The sequence below is a fragment of the Panthera uncia genome (assembly GCF_023721935.1).
Source record: "Panthera uncia isolate 11264 chromosome B3 unlocalized genomic scaffold, Puncia_PCG_1.0 HiC_scaffold_1, whole genome shotgun sequence".
Classification (NCBI taxonomy): Eukaryota; Metazoa; Chordata; class Mammalia; order Carnivora; family Felidae; genus Panthera; species Panthera uncia.
Genome location: NW_026057582.1, coordinates 52761363 through 52780837, shown reverse-complemented (window position 1 = coordinate 52780837; position 19475 = coordinate 52761363). Strand labels below are relative to the sequence as shown.

Here is a 19475-nt window from a genome sequence, read left to right as displayed (position 1 = left end):
CAACATTTTTTATTTATTTTTGGGACAGAGAGAGACAGAGCATGAACGGGGGAGGGGCAGAGAGAGAGGGAGACACAGAATCGGAAACAGGCTCCAGGCTCCGAGCCATCAGCCCAGAGCCTGACGCGGGGCTCGAACTCACGGACCGCGAGATCGTGACCTGGCTGAAGTCGGGCGCTTAACCGACTGCGCCACCCAGGCGCCCCCAGGCGTCCATTTTAAATGTAAAGTTCCATACAGTTTGAAGTGTCATGAATATAGCACTTAAGTGCCATTGTATTAAGTTGCTTCTTCCCATATCCTCACTTTCAGTAATTCCCATTCTTTCCACAATAACCTTTCATTCCAATAAAGCTCATGTAATTATTAAAGGGCTATACAAATATTTTCTTACCATATGCCTGATTTTTGTCTATAGCCTTTCTCCTCTCATTTTCTTTTCATCCAATTCAAATTCTCAAAAGGCTGGGTCAAATTTAACTTCATCTGTAAGTCTGTAAACATTTAAGTACTCAATTCCTTTATATGCAATTAATTATATGTGCCGTTTTGTGTAACATAAACAACTCTCTCATTGTCTAAGACTCAACTTTCATTTGTCTTATTTCACAAGGAGAATGTTATTCGGGCTGAAAAGCGCAGAATAAACAGGAAAAGTGAATGGATTCAAAATAAGAGAAAGGGGGTGCCTAGATGGCTCAGTCACTTAAACATCCAACTTTGGCTCAGGTCATGATCTCGCAGTTCGTGGGTTTGAGCCCCACGTTGGGCTCTGCTGCCAGCTCGGAGCCTGGAGCCTGCATTGGATTCTGTGTCTCCCTCTCTCTCTGCCTCTCCCCGCCCCCCACCCCTGCTCGCTCTCTCTCTCTCTCTCTCTCTCTCTCTCTCAAAAATAAAAATTAAAGGGGAGGCTGGGTGGCTCAGTTGGTTGAGCATCTGACTTTAGCTCAGGTCATGATATCTCGCGGTTCATGGGCTCGAGCCCTGGGTTGGGCTCTGTGCTAACAGCTCAGAGCCTAGAGTCTGCTTTGGATTCTGTGTCTCCCTCTCTCTCTCTGCCTCTCCCCCTGCTTGCACTCTGTCTCTGTCTCTCTCTCAAAAATAAATAAATGTTAACAAAAGAAAAAATTAAGAAAAAAAAGCAGAAAAGAAGAGAAGGGATTGAAAAAGGAGATTTAACTAATCAGACAAGAAAGGGAAATAAAGAAATAAAACTGCCTTTGTTAGCAGGTTACAGGATTGTCTATGTAGAAAATCGGAAACAATCAACAAGAACATTTCTGGAACTAATAAGCAATTATAGTAACGTAGCAAGATACAAGGCTAATATCAAGTCAATCCCTTTTCTATCTATACATCAGCAATGAAGAAGTGAAATTTGAAATTAAGAACATATTACTGTTGACACTAACACCTAAAAAAATGAAACACTTAGATACAAATCTAACAAATATATACACCATTAATGTGAGGAAAATTGTAACATTCTAATGAAAGAAATCAAAGAACTAAATTAATAAGAAGCTACTGCATGTTCATGGATAGAAAGACTCAAAATCATCAAGATGTCAGATGTCAGTTCTTCCTGACTTGAACTATATATTCAATGCAATCCCAATCAAAATTCCAGCAAATTATTTTGTGGATATTGCAAACTGATTCCAGAGTTTATAAGGGGAAGTAAAAGACAGAAGAGCCAACTTAATATTGAAAAAGAACAAAGTTGATGGACTGGCATTACCTAATTTCAAGAATTATTATAGGGGCCCCTGGATGGCTTAGTTGGTTAAGCATCCAACTCTTGGTTTCAGCTCAGGTCATGATCTCAGTTTGTGAGTTCAAGCCCCACATCCACTCTGCACTGCCAGTGTGAAGCCTGCTTGGGATTCTGTCTTTCTCCCTCTCTTTCTGCCTCTCTCCCTCAAAATAAATAAATTGAAAAAAAAGAAAAAAAGGATTATTATAAACTGTATTAATCAAGACAACTGAGCCACCCAGGTGCTCCTAAAAAAGATAAGTCTTTAAAAAAATAAATTAAAAAAAAAGGAGACTCAGCTAATATTTCAATTACTACCAGTGCCACAGACTGGAGACTGTTTTAAAAAATAAGACAGTAAATTCAACATTCTGATAAGGTTAATGTTATTTTTGATAATATTTTAAAATAAATTATTAAAGGTTTGATTTGTGAATACCTAGAATAGGATGTAGTGATCTGTAAAACTAGAATGGATGAGCTAATAACAGTAAAACATGTTATAGACTAATCTTGTTTCTTCTTCTTTTTTTTTAATGTATATAGAAGACTTGGACATCAGGAAAAGACTTGACGTTGAACTAGATGTTTGTAAAGAATTTTACAATGACTCTCATGATTTTGACAGCAAAACTAAAAAAATATAAACTTCAGTTAACTAAATTAGCAACATGAGAGTATACCACCTTCATGGAATGAGGTTTATCTGGAGGAAAGCTTCTAGAACATGCTGTAAGGCCAAAATGAAGATACTTGGGCGTTCCCTTCAACTGTGCAGGTGACATGAAGCTTCCAAAGACAGCAAAATCAGTGATTAACAAATCAAGGATCCAAAAACACCTGATATCTAACAAGAAATTTAAGAGGGTAAATGTTGAGATTCTATAATGAATTACAAAACAACTACGTAAGTACAGCTTAAGAGAGAAAAGATACATTTGTAGGATATGTTTAAAGGGCTCAGGGGTTTTAATTTTAATATTATTTTAGTACACTAAGCTTATGTACGTTTAAGTTGCAATAATAGAACTATAACATGCAGAACTAACGGAGACATTCTCACTTTGCTCTGCAAATGTCACACTACATCTAGAGTATAGATTTTGGATACCATCCTTCAAAAGGGAGCTAAACAAAGTATAACACCTGACAAAGAGAAGAAATTCAAATCATGTCTCATGGGTAATGGAACTGAGGATGTTGAGTCTGAAGAGAAAGAAATCTGAAGGTTATCATGTAAAATAACCTAGGGGTAAAAGTTACTCAATAACTATATTATTATTATTAATTATACAGAGATGTTTCAAAGATTAAATAAGCTTATATATATAACGTGCTTAGGATATTGTTTACCAGTAAGTTCTTGATAAATATAATTTTATTTATCAATAAGCTACTGCATTTGAAGTGAATTTCTTGACTACTTAAAAGGTATTCTGCTTTCTGGGTTGCACCATTTCTCACTACTAGGTAAGAAGTCCACTCTGTACTACTGAAATCCTGTGTCCCATAAAGTATTGCAGAATTGCTGATTTTTAAATCAAGTAAATGGAGGCGCCTGGGTGGCTCAGTCGGTTAAGCGGTCAACTCTTGCTTTCGGCTGAAGTCATGATCTCATAGTTCATGAGTTCCAGCCCCACATCTGACTCTGTGCTCACAGCGTGAGGCCTGCTGCAGATCCTCTGTCCCCCTCTCACTGCCCCTCCCCCATTCTCTGTCTCTCAAAAATTAATTAAAAAAATCAAATTAATGAGTTATTTATTCATCTGTTTCACTTTTATATAAATAGGAACCATATAGTAATAGATCCTTACAGTAAACTAGTTTTTGTGTATTTAAGACTAATAAATTACCACTAACATAATATGAAAGCATGATACAATACTGATTTGTAAAAAGACACACACATGTATGTACACACAACACACATAAACACACACACATGTGTGTGTGTCTGTGTGTATCTCAAGTATCCAGATATGCAGGACAGTATGATTTTAATAAGGGACTCAGGAATCAGGGTCCTAGGGTCACAATATTGTCTTTACTATTTACTAGTTGTGTGACCTTGGGAAAGTGATCTTAAAGTCTCATTTTCTCATCTCAGTAAAACACAGACAAAACAGCACATATAAGAACTCAATAACTGTTAGATGCAATTTATTATTATCAATATCATACTTAGAAAGGCTTGTTTTTTGCTGGCTAAGCCGTGTGACTTCCTTTCATGCTTACCAAAAAAGAAAAGAAGCTTACTCACTATCGAGCGAACTAACATAACCAAAGCCTGGCTAATCTGACCAGAAAAGATACAAGGCACTTTTAAATTTGGACAGTTTGCTAGTAACACACAAAGAAGAGTAAGCCAAAGACTAGGCTTCCTGAATTCTTGTCCCACACAACAAAAAAGACAACGAAACAAAAGGGGCTGGACGATGGCAACACAAGTTAGAAGAACCCAAACTACACTGCAGCTAGGCAGTTTTATGTTCTGCAGCTCTATTCTTTGGGGTAGGGGCACATGAAAGCCCCACATCTCATCATAATCAGGGAGCTGAAAAGAAGCACTCTCATGACAGACTCTCAGGGTTATAAAAAGACAAGTGGGAGATGGACTTGTAGCGACTCCATAAAGGTCTGCCAACTTTTAGTGTTTCAGGAGAATCACAAGGTTTTCCAGCCCTCAGATAAGCTGCAGTCCCAGGATTCAAGCTTTTGCTTATGTGGACACATACAGGCAACGATGAAGGTCATGATGAAGCTGTTCCCCTACACTCAGACTTTCTATAGATTTCTCCTTTAACCTATTTTCTTAGTCCCCCCCCCCCCCCAATAATAAAAATGATCAAAGTTTGAAAAACAACTCAAAGAAAGGGAACTGGCAAAGATGACTTTGTGAAAAAAACACTCACACATAGTTCCGCCCATCACTGTACAGGATACACATGACACGATGTTCATTCCCTTTAAGAAATACTGTGAGGGGCGCCTGGGTGGCGCAGTCGGTTAAGCGTCCGGCTTCAGCCAGGTCACGATCTCGCGGTCCGTGAGTTCGAGCCCCGCGTCAGGCTCTGGGCTGATGGCTCGGAGCCTGGAGCCTGTTTCCGATTCTGTGTCTCCCTCTCTCTCTGCCCCTCCCCCGTTCATGCTCTGTCTCTCTCTGTCCCAAAAATAAATAAAAAACGTTGAAAAAAAAAATTAAAAAAAAAAATAAAAAAAAAATAAAAAAAAAAAGAAATACTGTGAATACTGTGAATGGGGAGCCTGGGTGGCTCAGTTGGTTGAGTGACCAACTTCAGCTCAGGTCATGATCTCATGGTTCATGAGTTTGAGCCCTGCATCAGGCTGTCTGCTGTCAGCGCAGAACCTGTTGACTTCCTCCGTCTCCCTCTCCCCATCCACCCCCCAACCCCCCACCCCCTGGGTGTGTGTGTGTGTGCGCGCATACATGCATGTGCGCCGTGCACGCACTCTAAGTAAAGAGATAATATTTTTAATGCTCAACCAAAACAATTCAAACTATACACTTTAAAAGGGTTAAGATAGGAAACTTAAAATGAATTATAATGGAGATTGTCATAACATCATTTTAAAAATTTTTAATTTGACCCCTTTCCTGTCTGAAGAAATCTGACCCAAAAGCAATTCGCAAAACTTTTAACTTTTTTTTTTAGAAGCTTTAAAACAATGGTTCTCAAAATTTGATCCTTGTACCACCAGCATCAGCATCACCTGGGACTTGTTAGGAATACAAATTCTTGAGCCCAACCACACATCTAAGGAATTGGAAACATAGACATAACAGGAAGGGGCAGCAAAAGCAACATGCATTTTAAGCCCTCCAGGCAATTGATATGTATGCTAACGTTTAAGAACCAGTTAAAATATTGCCATCACAAGGATAACTGCTAAAAAATTATTCTAAGTCACACTGTAACTCCTTCAAAATTACAAATTACAACTGTGACTATATTTGGTTCTCAGCTATTTACCTTAAATGTCTAAAAATAACTCAAAGAAGCAGTAACTTCTAATCTTTAAAACCTCATCTTTGACAGTTTACATTGACAGTTTTATCTCAATAACAACCTTGTGCAGAAGGAAAAGAAGTATCATGGAAAACAGGGAAGAATAGTGAACAAATTCAGCATCGAGAGATTTGGGATCGAGTTTATATGTGACTCCTTAATAGCTGTTATGACTTTGGACAAATTACTTATTCTAAACTTGAATGTTCTCATTTGTAAAGTTTGTTGTTGTGGATTAAACCAAATGTTTGGTTTGGAGAAACAAACCAATGGAGAAGAATTAAAATACAGAAATAGATAATTCAGCATATGGAAACTTAGCTTATGATAAAGGCCATTATCTTGAAATCAATAAGGAAAACAGGGCTTTTAAATAAGCAGGTTAGGGGTGCCTGGTGGCTCAGTTGGTTAAGCGTCTGACTTCGACTCAGGTCATGATCTCGCAGTTTGTGAGTTCCAGCCCCATATCAGGCTCTGTGCTCATACCTCAGAGCCTGGAGCCTGCTTTGGATTCTGTGTCTCCCTCTCTCTCTGCCCCTCTCCCACTAGTGCTCTCTCTCTCTCTCTCTCAAAAATAAATAAAAACATTTAAACAATTTTAAATAAGCAGGTTAGGATAACTGAATAAAAATAGATAAAATTAGATCCTTATAAAAATAGATAAAATTAGATCCCTTCCACATATCTACACCAGTATAAATTCCTAATGGATCAGAGGTATAAGTAAAAAATGAAATCATACAACTATTACAATAAAATAGGGTGAATTCCTCTGTAACGAGATTAGAAATAATTTCCTAATTATGACACAAAATCCAAAAGCAAGCAATGAGTGAAAAAACAGACTAACTTGATTGCATCACAACTTTGCCTAGCTAAAGAAATCAAAGGAGGGGTACCTGGATGATTCAGTTGGTTAGGCATCCAACTCTTGGTTTTGGCTCAGGTCATGGTCTCGCGTTTGGTGAGTTTGAGCCCTGCATCAGGTTCTGTGCTAACAGTGCAGAGCCTGCTTGGGATTCTCTCTCTCCCTCTGCCCCTCCCCCCACTCACTCTGTCTCTCTTGAAATGAATAAATAAACAACAAAAAAAGAAATCATAAGCAAAGGAGAAATAGGAGATTGAGAAAAATATCTGCAACACATATATAACACATATCAGAATATTTATAACATTTCTAAAATACTCTAGCCCCACAGAAAAAATAAGCTAAAGAAATGAATAGCTCATTAAAAAATGCAAATGGTTCTTAACTATATGGAAAATTGCTCTACCTCACTTACAATCAAATGGATTAAAATGAGTTAATAATTCTTTCCTGGCAATATACTCTGTTGGTATGACTGTGAGAAACAGGCACTCTCACACACTGCTGTGCAAATGTCAAATGTTTAAGACCTCTGGAGGTAAATCTGGAAAATCTAGCAAAACTACATTTGCATTTACCCTATGACCCAACAACCCTACTTCTAAGAATTTACCCAAAAAATATACTGGCAAAAAATATATAATGGCACCTTCATAAGGTTAATAATTGCAGGTCTATTTGTAGAAGCAAAAGAATAATTCTTTATGCTTATTTTTATGCTTGAGAGAGCAAGATGTAACTGACCAAGAATTTTAAAACAACTCTAAAGTCCACCAATAAAAGAATGGTTGAAAAAAACTATGACATATCCAATCAATCAAGTGCTATGCAGCTATGGAAGAAGAATGAGGAATCTCTGTACATAGGCTCTAGAGGGATCTCTGATCCAAGCAAGAGAAATATGTGTATAGTATGTCACCATTTACCTAAGAAATGGGAGGTTACAAATATACAGATTCACTTACATAAAAACAAAGGAAATATTAAATAATATATATTTTTAAAGGTTATCTACAGGAGGAGTGAGGGAACAGAGTAGAGGGGATAGAGATAGAAGCTAGACATCTCTGAATACATCCCATTTTATAGATTTGCTTATGGAAAAAGTATTTTATATAATTATAAAGCAAAATTAAATCTTGAAAACACAATCCATAATACATTTGAAAATAAAAGGAAGCAAAGGAACTCAATGTTCATCTAGTTAGTGGTCTAACCATATCATTCCAAATACCTTTAAAACAGTAATTTGATGGTCCTTTCCTAGTAGGATATGCCCTAAAAAAACACACTATTTTCGGTAATCACATTGCTGATGAAAGTGTTATTTGTATTGTGAAACTGTTATGTGTGCATTGCAAATGCATTATTAGAAAGCATTTCTAATCATCCCTAGGGTCACTATGATCTGTAATTCTCAGTAGGGGAGCAAAGAGATAAAGATGTTGAGACTAAGATATTAAATATAAACCTTGAACTCTGATTTTGAATATAAAGTGTTTAGAATAGATCTATATACAGAAACATTAATTATATATTAATATATATTTTATGCATAAACATATAAAATGCAAATGAGATACACAAATATATAAAATATATTATTTTAAGAAAAAAAGTTAATTATATTTACTAGCTCTGTTTCCTGAAAAGGGTTAGAAACTATTAGATTAATGGCTGATTCAAGGCCTGGGGCACAAAAACGTCAAGATAAATTTGGAATTTTGACATACTAGGTAGCAAGAAAGCTATCAATGACAGCAAAGGTTATAAAAAACTTAGGAGCCAAACTGAATAGGCTATCATTAGTCAAAGATGGGACAAACTGAACATCAATAACTACAATTGATTAAAACTTATCAGATATGCTTAAACCCATGAGTCCATAATGATAACAAAATTATGATAATTAAAAGAAAGTCCTAGTTCATCACCACTGGAAAATGCTAATGAACCAACTTATTATTTGAAACCTAGTAAATAAAGGGAAAGAATCAAACATTTATCATGTCTTTTCAATACTAACTACACCAATGAGTTACCAAACAAATGTAGGGGAAGTTTCTTTCATAAAAGTAAAGGAATAAATACAGGAATGTTAATAAATAAAGGAATGACAGAGTGTCACCATTTCACAATCTTTTTAATTTCTTTTTCACTTTTATTTATTTTTGGGAGACAGAGAGAGACAGAGCATGAATGGGGGAAGAGCAGAGAGAGGGAGACCAGAATCCGAAGCAGGCATGAGGCTCTGAGCTGTCAGCACAGAGCCTGACGCGGGGCTCAAACTCACAAACTGCGAGAGAGATCATGACCTGAGCCAAAGTTGGATGCTTAATCAACTGAGCCACCCAGACGACCCTACCACTTCACAATCTTAATGAATAAATGTAGGTAGGCTTTCATTACGAAGGGCTGCTAATATCACAAAGAGACAACCAGACATCAGGGCCTTCTGATAGGAGACCATAATATGATCTATGGATACTCTTGGACTCCCCGCCCTCCCCACCCCCCCAAACACCAAAATCAAACATGCAGTCAACAGTCTAGATCCAACTATTAATTTACAAGAAATACAGAGAACAGAAAAAGCACGTTAAACTATAACAGAAAGATGCAATTAGCAAAAAACATCCTGACTGTGAGAAACTTCATGAAATAAATAACCTAGATGCTTCCACAAATAAACTGAAAGAAATAAAAGAGAACGAACCTACAGTTCAAAATAAACTTGAAACACAGATCAAGCAAATACAACTAATGAAATGTACAGGTGTTGTGTGCACACATGCATACATGTGCACACACCCATACATATATATTTAGGAGACAACTGGAAATTTGTACACTAACTGGATAATTTATTATATTAACTAATCACTGTAACTTTAGTTGCTGAAAAAGGATACTGTAGTTATGTTTTATATGTTTATATGTTACATATGTAACATATAACTACATATGTAGTACTTTTAAGAGTTTTTATCTTTTTATACTAAAATATTTGTAGATAATGTTTTCAGAGATTTGCTTCAAATTAATATGGGATGAGCAAGCAGATGTAGATGTAGATGATCTCATGACATGTTGTTGAAACTGGGTGATAGAGACATGAAGGTTTGTGTATTATTTTATTTTTGCATGTTTTTGAAATCTTGCACAGAAAAAAATGTATGTGTAAGGCACTGAACTTGGCCTAAGACTTAGAGATGAAGAATCTGACGTGCAGAGAGTTTAAATGAATTGACAAAGATCATACAAGTAGTAAGAGACATTATAGGAACTATAACGTTTTCCTAATCTTAAAACAGCATTCTCTACATATTACATTAAAAAAATTTCAAAGCTGAACAGTGTAGACCTACTCAAAATATTTACTAAATCAATTTATAATTATTACCACTCCTGAGAAAACTAAATGATTCTATAAAGAGCAACTGGAATGGGGTGCCTGGGTGGCTCAGTTGGTTAAGCGTCCAACTTTGGCTCAGGTCACAATCCCACAGTTCGTGGGTTCGAGCCCTGCATCGGGCTCTGTGCTGACAGCTCAGAGCCTGGAACCTGCTTCAGATTCTGTCTCTGTCTCTCTCTGCCCCTCCCCCGCTAGTGCGCGCGCGCGCACGCACACACGCACTCTCTCTCTCTCTCTCTCAAATATAAACAAACACTAAAAAAAATTTTTAAAAATAAAGAGCAACTGGAATACCTTTGTCACAGTGTGCCAGTTACTGTTCTAAGCTTTTTACATGTATTAACTCCTTTCATCCTCACAATAACAACATGAGATAGGTGCTATTGTTATTATTCCTATTTTATAAAGTAATCTGAGGCACAGAGAAACTAGGCCCAGGCAAGACTTAAAGCTTGGTATGCTGTCTCCAGAGTTCTTCACTACCAGGTTATTATAAACTCATAATTTCTTAATCTCAGTAAAGTTCAACTCAAACAAGAAACTAAAAAAGGGCAGAATAGAAACTCAAAAATAGATAGATCACATACAAATACACACATATATATATTTAAAAGTACATCAAGTTTTAAAATGAAATACAGAGGGATCTATGGAACAATCATTCCCTTCTGTTATTTATATAATAGTAGCATTGTTACATAAACATCCACAATATAAACACAATGTTAGATAAAAATCAAACTTTCCATAGTCTGCAGCAGCTTCGTAATTTCAGGTTCTGAAACAAAGCTAATAAAGGTCAAGCTGTGAGTTTAGTAACTATTTAACTGACACCTAAATTACAAAACAGTTGTGCTGAAATCAGTTGGGAGGCAATTATCTGCTACAAGGAGAACAGTGATGAGAAATAAGAATTGTTAAAAAAAATCCAAACACATATATTTTGCTGTAACAAGTATGATTTATGAAATAATATTTTATTATGTGAGTCATTTTCTTAAATTTCTTTCCCACAGTTCAACTCTCCTCACACAAGAATTCAATTACTGATGGCATACTATTTTATCAGTGAGCCTATGAACAAGTTGGCATATTTTCCTGTTCTCTGGGCCTGGCTTTCATTATATCTGAAGAAACAAAAGTAACATTAGAAGCCTCTTATAGTATGAATCATTATATCATGAAGTCAGAAATAATACAAAAGAAAGGAAGCTCCCAAAGCCTTTTCTACATCCAGTAAAAGCTGTGAGTTACATAAAACTAGTTGCAATGAATGTGAGATCCTGTTACCTCATACAGATTAGCACCAGAAATACAACAAAAATTGATTGTTGTTTAAAACTATACTTTTGACTCAGTCCAAACTGCACAACAGCTTTGAAACATAAACCTAAAGAAATGAAAATGTTGTTTAATTACACATATACAAAAACAGACTCATAATTTCTCAACCTTATTAAGTTTTGGCTCAAATAAGAAACTAAAACAGTACAGAACTGTTAAAAAAAGGTTAAAATATATATAATATTTTCAAGATAAAATATATAATAAATATATGAATAAATATATATGAATAAAATATATGAATATATTTATAATAAATAAAAATATAATAAATATAATATATATTTAATAAATATAATTAAAATATATGAATAAATATAATATATGAATGATTAATACAAAAATCTAATTTTTTCCTATATTTCAACACTTTCCCCCACCAAAGCTTTTCCAAAGCTCTACCATGTACCTACATAGCTTGAGTTTTACTTTCTTTCTCTGTTCAATTACTTTCCAATGGATACAATTGCCACAGTACAAACATAGATGTAGCTTCCAAAATTTGTTGTGAAAATTAAATGAGTCCATATCCATTAAGTACTTATCATCCTGTATGACAGATAGCCAACAATCAATAAATGGTAGTCATATCACGATCTGTTAATTGTACCTTTCATTTGCATAGCATTTATTCACAATAACTTCTTAAAACTATACAAAACTCTTAATAGTTTACAGAATTCACACTGATTTCCAATATTCCTCAATGTCTGTAAAATTTGAGTAAGAACACAGAAAAAATCATAGTGGTTTATCCAACCAAGTAATATCTTATGTCTGTGAAAATAAGAGATGTTTTTAGGACAATTTTATTTACCCTGCTTAAGTTCAGCTCAAAAATTAATGTATCACAAATATTCCTATAATCCATTAATTTAACTAAACTTGTTAAAAAATATTGGTATTTTTAATTTGTCTTACCTGAATTTGGTATTTTCAACGTACTCTTAATTACAGCCTTTCAACTTTAAAAGGTGTACTATTAAACACACAGTGTATTCCACTATTTTGGAATTTGATTTAAAAATTTTTGTCCTATCTCTGGGGTGTCTGGGTGGCTCAGTCAGTTAAACGTCCAACTTCGGGTCAGGTCATGATCTCACAGTCTGTGAGTTCAAGCTCCACACCAGGCTCTCTGTTGTCAGTGCAGAGCCCACTTGGGATCCTCTGTTCCCCTATCTCTCTGTCCCCTCTGCCCAAACTCTTGCATGCTCTCTCAAAAAATAAATAAACATTAAAAAAATTTTTTTATCCTATCTCTATTTATGGTTAAACATAAAAGGTTTTTCTAGTCAGTACACAATTTCTACAATTCCCTGGATTCCTGGAATTCAAGAATAAGATTTTTAAAAATTTTTCTTTGTAAAAGAAATAAACCGAATATACATTAAATGGATGCGATCTGCCTTCCACAAAATAACCCCTAAAGATAATTAATAAGATGTATGATGTTAATTAAGGTCCCATTTCCTAAATATCCACCATGGAGACTAATGCATCTTCCAAGTCTTTACCAAGGAAATTAAATGTAACAGATATAAAATAAATTGCAATCTATAACATAGTGATCTACAGAGCCCTGAAAAAAGGATCAAAATTAAGACTCATTTTGCCTTATTCTAAAGGAAAGGCACAATAACTGGTTGGTTTAAGTGTCCACAATCCTTGAGAAGTATTCACTATGAAGAGAAGGGGTAATTCTAAAGCTTCTACCATAACTTTGATGATGGTACATCATTCAAGACGTTTCAAGTTCCTTTTCTTTGATTCCATGATTACCACACAACCTCCACTTACTAACTTGGCTTCCCAAGTTCTTGGATACAGGAAAGAGTGCACTGGATTCTTCCACCTGAAAATTCTGATCACTGGAAAGGGTTATCTTCTATTCCAACATAAACTAGCATTCTAATATGTACATTCTAAAGTGTACATCATTCTCTTACTCAGTTTAGTTTGAATTGGGGTCCTGAGACCTGGACTTTTATGACTAAAAGTATAAATATGAGTTTCTTACATTGGAATATGAAAACCAGACAGACATTCCTTTTCACTGACGACTGCTACAATCATCTCTTGGGTTTTAACTCCCCAGCCCTTACCCTGTCCCTAAAAACAAAACAAAACAAAACTTTTTTTTTCTTTTTTTGGTCTACTGAAATATACCTAAGCCAAATTAGGCAGATTCATTTAAACACCAAAATGACTAACTAAACTCAAAATAACAACCAACCACAAAAGAACTGAAACCAAAACATAAGGATGTTTACATAGGCCTCATTCACATTTACTCTATTCCTAAAAGACAAAAAAGATACCTATGATATCCAAATTTTACTTAAGACAACAGAAATTATGTTTTAACTTGCATTATCCAGCAACATTATTTAAAAAAGGTTTGCCATATGTAACTCAAATATCCTGACTTCACTTACATTTAAAATGCATAAATAGGAGACCTCAAACGGTAACTTTTCTGCAGCCTTTTCTCAATAAGTCATCCTAAAGTAATTAATTGTGTTATGCTTCAAAAAAGCCCAACTCCCCCACACACTCCAAAAGAATACAGCCTCACAACAGACACTCCCGACACTCCAGCTCTTCAACTGTGTTCGCTTAAGTTTCATTTACAACAGGAAAGAACCACTCACCAAGTTCACAGTTCGCCTAAAAAAAGAAATGTCTATTATTAGCAGTAAATCTACAGGGCAGTTCTCTTAGGACCGTGATGCCAAGCCTTCAACCGCAACTGAAACTGTCTTTGCAATCTCGGTTTCCAGGAGACTGAAGGGCTGCAGACACGCGCAAGGATCCTGCAGGGAGGTTGGGATGGCACAGGGCGCCGGAGGAGGGAAGGAGGTAAGTCTCATAAAGGAACTGCAGTAGGGGCCTTTGAGAACGTCCAAGGGAGAGGTGGGAGCTACAGGGAAAAATAAATTAAGTACGTTTTAAAAGAGAATTTAAAGTGATGAGATTAAGGAAAAATGAAAAAATCATCAACCTTCCAAGACCGTCGTGTAAGCGAAGTAGGAAGGGGGTAGGGCGGGGAGAATAAGGGCCCCAAAGACCAGAATTTGAAAAAAGTACGCGAGCTGTAAGCTTGGCCTTAGTCCGAATCTCCTGTCAGGGTACGCGGGCCGCAGGACAAAAGGATCGCACTAACTCAGGGTTGTAGAAAGCAACGCATTTGCAACGATAACAAGCCCTGCACAAGAAGATGTCGCCTTTCTCCCTGCTTGCTCCTGTTCATTTCTTTACCTCTTACTGCAGCACCAGCGTCACTCCGGCAAAACTCTGCCAAAGCCCGCGCCGCAGGAGGACAGCAAAAGGAAAATACCTGAGTCCCCGGAATCAGGCAGGTAACAACAAGAGAAGTCGTAGGCCAGCGGTGTCCGGGTAGGACCCCCTGCTTGTCCCCAGTCAAACCCCAATTCTTTCCGGTGGGGAGGGGAACTTCCGCTCGGAGCGAGAACGTCACTTCCGTCTAATGCCTTCACGCTGCTTTGCCTTCTCCGCTCTACAGACGTTTGCTACCGTCGTAATGTTCTCACTTCCTTTTCCAGGATCCTGCTGCCTAGTCGTAACACCCGACGTGGACTACAGTACCCAGCATTCAACACGGGCAAGTTGAGTTCCGGGTCAAGAGGTCCGCGCTGGGTGGATCACCATGGAAGCGATCGGTTTGGTCACGTGGTGCCCCTGGATACGCCCGGTGGCTGCTGTGGGGTCTGGGGCTCAGGCAGGGGCCATTTTGCAGAAGGCAGCCTCCCGGAGTTGGGAGCGGCTTGGCAGCTAACTGAAGCTGTTTTTTTCCCTCCTCTACAGCTTGTGGCTTGTAGAGGAACCTGGAAGGCTGGGCTCCATCGAGCCCTTCAAAGACGATGGTTTCCTACAGCCTTTGCCATCTGACGACTCTCCATGGAGGCTGTGCCCTCTGCGCTGCTCCTGCTGCCGCACCTTCCAGCCCTCTATGCCTATCGCCTCCAGAGCTGCAGTCGTCCTTCCGCCCCAGAGACTGATGATAGTCGAGGTGGGGGCACCATGAGAGGCGAGAAAAACTACTGCCGTGGAGCTGCCGGAGACCACGGTTCCTGCCCCCCGACACCTTCACCTCTGGCCTCGACCCTCGTGATGCCCGCGGAGGCAGTCACAAGTGGTTGGTCTGGGTCTGGAGGTGGTTTGGCAGGGGGAGACGAAGAGGAGACTCGGCTTCTTCAACTCCTCCGGACCGCGCCAGATCCTTCCGAGGCCTTCCAGGCTTTGCAGGCTGCTTTGCCGCGGCGGGGCGGTCGACTCGGCTTCCCCCGACGGAAGGAAGCATTGTATCGGGCCTTGGGCCGAGTGCTCGTGGAAGGAGTTAGTGATGAGAAGCGACTCTGCTTGCAGCTCCTCTCGGACGTTCTCCGGGGTCAGGGGGAGGCAGGCCAGCTGGAAGAGGCCTTTAGCTTAGCACTTCTGCCTCAACTTGTTATCTCCTTAAGAGAAGAGAATCCAGCCCTACGGAAAGATGCGCTACAAATCCTACATGTCTGTCTGAAACGTAGTTCTGGACAGGTGCTGAGAACGCTTATACAACAGGGACTGGAAAGTACCGACGCCCGACTTCGAGCTTCCACAGCACTACTGTTCCCCATCCTGCTTACTCCTGAGGATTTGTTGCTCAGCTTAGATCTCACCGAGGTAATAATATCCTTAGCCAGAAAGCTTGGCGATCAGGAGATAGAAGAAGAATCTGAGACTGCTTTCTCTGCACTTCAGCAAATTGGGGAACGACTTGGCCAAGAGAGATTTCAGTCCTATATCTCTCGCCTGCCATCTGCGTTGAGGAGACACTACAATCGCCGCCTGGAGTCTCAATTTGGAAGTCAGGTTCCTTATTATTTGGAACTTGAAGCCTCTGGATTTCCTGAAGATCCTCTCCCCTGTGCAGTGACTGTTTCCAACAGCAATCTTAAATTTGGGATTATTCCTCAAGAGCTTCATTCAAGGTTGTTAGACCAGGAAGACTATAAGAACCGGACTCAGGCTGTTGAGGAACTAAAACAGGTGATGGGAAGAGTTAACCCTAGTTCTACCCCTCATTCCAGTCTTGTCGGTTTCATTAGCTTGTTGTATAATTTGTTAGACGATTCAAACTTCAAAGTGGTCCATGGCACACTTCAGGTCCTGTATTTACTGGTTATTCGCCTTGGAGAGCAGGTACAACAGTTCTTGGGACCAGTTATAGCAGCTTCTGTCAAAGTGCTGGCAGATAACAAGTTGGTAATCAAACAAGAATACATGAAAATCTTCCTCAAGCTAATGAAGGAAGTAGGTCCTCAACAGGTGCTTTGTTTACTCCTGGAACATCTCAAACATAAGCATTCCAGAGTGAGAGAGGAGGTAGTGAACATTTGCATCTGCTCCCTCCTGACTTATCCAAGTGAAGATTTTGACTTAACCAAACTGTCTTTTGATCTTGCGCCAGCTCTTGTAGATAGCAAACGCAGGGTACGCCAAGCAGCTCTTGAAGCCTTTGCTGTGTTGGCATCGTCAATGGGCTCAGGTAAAACCAGCATCCTTTTCAAAGCTGTGGATACTGTTGAACTGCAAGATAATGGAGATGGAGTGATGAATGCTGTGCAGGCCAGATTGGCTAGGAAAACCCTCCCAAGGTTAACAGAACAGGGATTTGTGGAATATGCAATACTTATGCCATCATCTGCCCAGGGTAGGTCAAGTCATTTGGCACATGGAGCAGATACAGATTGGCTTTTGGCTGGTAACAGAACTCAGAGTGCACACTGTCATTGTGGTGACCACACAAGGGACAGCATGCAAATTTATGGATCTTACAGTCCAACCATATGTACCCGAAGGGTATTAAGTGCAGGAAGAGGAAAAAATAAATTGCCATGGGAAAATGAGCAGTCTGGAGTCATGGGAGAAAACCAGACCTCCAATCCCAAGGATATAGAACAGGTATGCATCTTTTCTAATTTCCTTGAGTTGAAACTAGAAAGAGTTTAAAATGAAAATAGGTTTGTAATGACTTAAGGGTGAAACTGCTAGAGGGTTGTTATGCTATTTTTTTTAAGTCGGTTTGAAAGCTGACGTGGACATCTATTGTAATGGTACAGATCATGTAGGAACATTTAATAAGCTTACTGCTTGATGGATTTCATTGAATTTGAGGCACAATCTGATAATGACAATACTTGGATTTCAGTTTGGGCCTGTCAACTTGGTATGTCAATTATCTCATCCATACACAAACACTGAGTATTTAGTACTTGTCAGATAAAGAGCAGACTTCTAATAATGAAGATGAGGCTGGTTCCGTGAAGTTTAGGTAGAAAGACAGACCTGTAAATGGGCAATTTCAAATTTCTTAAGTGCTAAAGGAGAAATATAAAGAGTCCGTAGGAATACTGAAAATAGAAAAAAGAATTCCACTAGAAAAGTTCCGAGAATTCCTCCAAGAAGTTCCAAGAAGTCTTACAAGTTGTGACATCTGAACTGATTTTTCCTCCAGTTTTTATTTTGAAAATTCCAAATCTACAGATAACTTAAAAGAACTGTACAATGAATACCCATCTACTTCATCTATATCTGTCAGTTGTCATCTTTTCATATATGCTTCATATTTGCTGAATCATTTGAAAGCAAGTGCAGATATCTTGATACTTCATTTCTCAATATTTCTACATTTATTTTCTAAGTATGGCATTTTCCTTTATCATATTATTATCACACCTCAAAAAATCAATAGTAATTCAGTAATATCTAATATATAGTCTGTGTTTAAATTTCTCCAATTAACCCGTAAAAAATGTTTTATAGTATTTGTTTTACTTTTATCACCTAGGTTTCAATCACGGTTCACTTGGTTAATATACCTCTTATCTAGAACAATATGTCTACCTGTTTGTTTATTTTTTCTTGACATTGACTTATTTGAAGAGTCTGAAGTAGTCATTTTGTAGAATTTCCTACATTCCTTAATTTGTCTGATTGTTTCTTTATGAATACATTCAAGATAAACAATTTTAGCAAAAATGTTACATGGGAGATATTGTAAAGTTCACATTATATCACATGAGGATACATATAATATCATGTCGTCTCACTACTGGTGAGCTAAATTTTACCACTTGGTTAATGTAGTGATAACCAGATCACTGTCTTGTAAGGTTTATTTTCTTCTTTATAATTAGCACATGATCTGTAAAGTGATACTTTGAGACTGTATAAATAACCTAAAAACCTTTCAGCCACTGTTCTTAGCATCTAATAGTGATCCAAACCTATATCATTTATTACATCAAGGTCTACAAAGAAAGAGTAATTTTTTAAAAATTCTTACATTTCTTCTGTATTTGTTATGTGGCATTCTTTTTTATTCTCTGTGTTAAGTACATCAGTATTCCTTTTGATGCTAAAATTGGCTCTAAGTTGACCAGTGGCTGATTCTTATGTCCTTTGACGTGACTCCTTAGTCATTGAACACATTCTTAATCATACAAGATTCCCAGGCTTATTTGTACCTTTCTTGTGTCGGACCTGGAATCAACCATTTTTTCAAACTGCTTTTTTAGTTAAGAGCAGAATTTAAAAACCAAAGTCTAGGTATAAATGTATTCATCGCTATTGTTTACTATTGTGGATTGGTCACTTCAGTGGACAGAACCAGGCAGTACCTTTGTGTGTGTGTGTGTGTGTGTGTGTGTGTGTGTGTGTGTGTGTGTGTGAGAATCATATTGATAACCTCCAGTTCAAATCCAGCACTACAGCGTTTTTCCTTATCTTCCTTTAGTCCATATCTTCCTTCTCCCACAGTAAAACCCTGGTTCCCAGTGTCAGTCATATTTATTCATATACTGTATTCTATGATGTACAAAATATAATTACTACACCAATAACATGACAACTAACTACCTACTAAAGTTCAAGATTTCTACACTTGATCTTAGCCAAAAGGCCGAGAAGCGATAAAAGTTCAAGATTTCTTTGCAGTTCTTTTTCTGCTTAGAATTATCCCACAGAGTTTTGTTTTCAAACTTTTCTTAAATTGTTTTCTGAGTT

The 19475-nt window shown here is 37.8% G+C and overlaps 2 protein-coding genes across 8 annotated transcripts in view; one reads left to right on the top strand and one right to left on the bottom strand.

The window, feature by feature from the left end:
- The window catches only part of KLHL28 (kelch like family member 28), a 36037-nt gene extending 21153 nt beyond the window's left edge, over positions 1 to 14884 (bottom strand). The window contains exons 1-2 of one of the 6 annotated variants that reach the window (XM_049612861.1): positions 13125 to 13971; positions 2443 to 2603 (exon numbers count right to left, since the gene is read on the bottom strand). In XM_049612861.1, the coding sequence (XP_049468818.1) occupies positions 2443 to 2603; positions 13125 to 13149 (186 nt within the window). In that variant the 5' untranslated portion in view covers positions 13150 to 13971. Of the gene's footprint in view, positions 1 to 394; positions 495 to 2442; positions 3000 to 13124; positions 13972 to 14669 lie in introns of those variants that run through there. The other 5 variants (XM_049612862.1, XM_049612864.1, XM_049612865.1 and 2 more) reach the window with 5 other exon arrangements.
- Positions 14885 to 14978: 94 nt separating this feature from the next.
- The window catches only part of TOGARAM1 (TOG array regulator of axonemal microtubules 1), an 83088-nt gene continuing 78591 nt past the window's right edge, over positions 14979 to 19475 (top strand). Inside the window, exon 1 of one of the 2 annotated variants that reach the window (XM_049612859.1) lies at positions 14979 to 17372. In XM_049612859.1, coding sequence (XP_049468816.1) covers positions 15330 to 17372 — 2043 coding nt within the window. In that variant the 5' untranslated portion in view covers positions 14979 to 15329. The remainder of the gene's footprint in view (positions 17373 to 19475) is intronic. The other variant, XM_049612858.1, reaches the window with a different exon arrangement.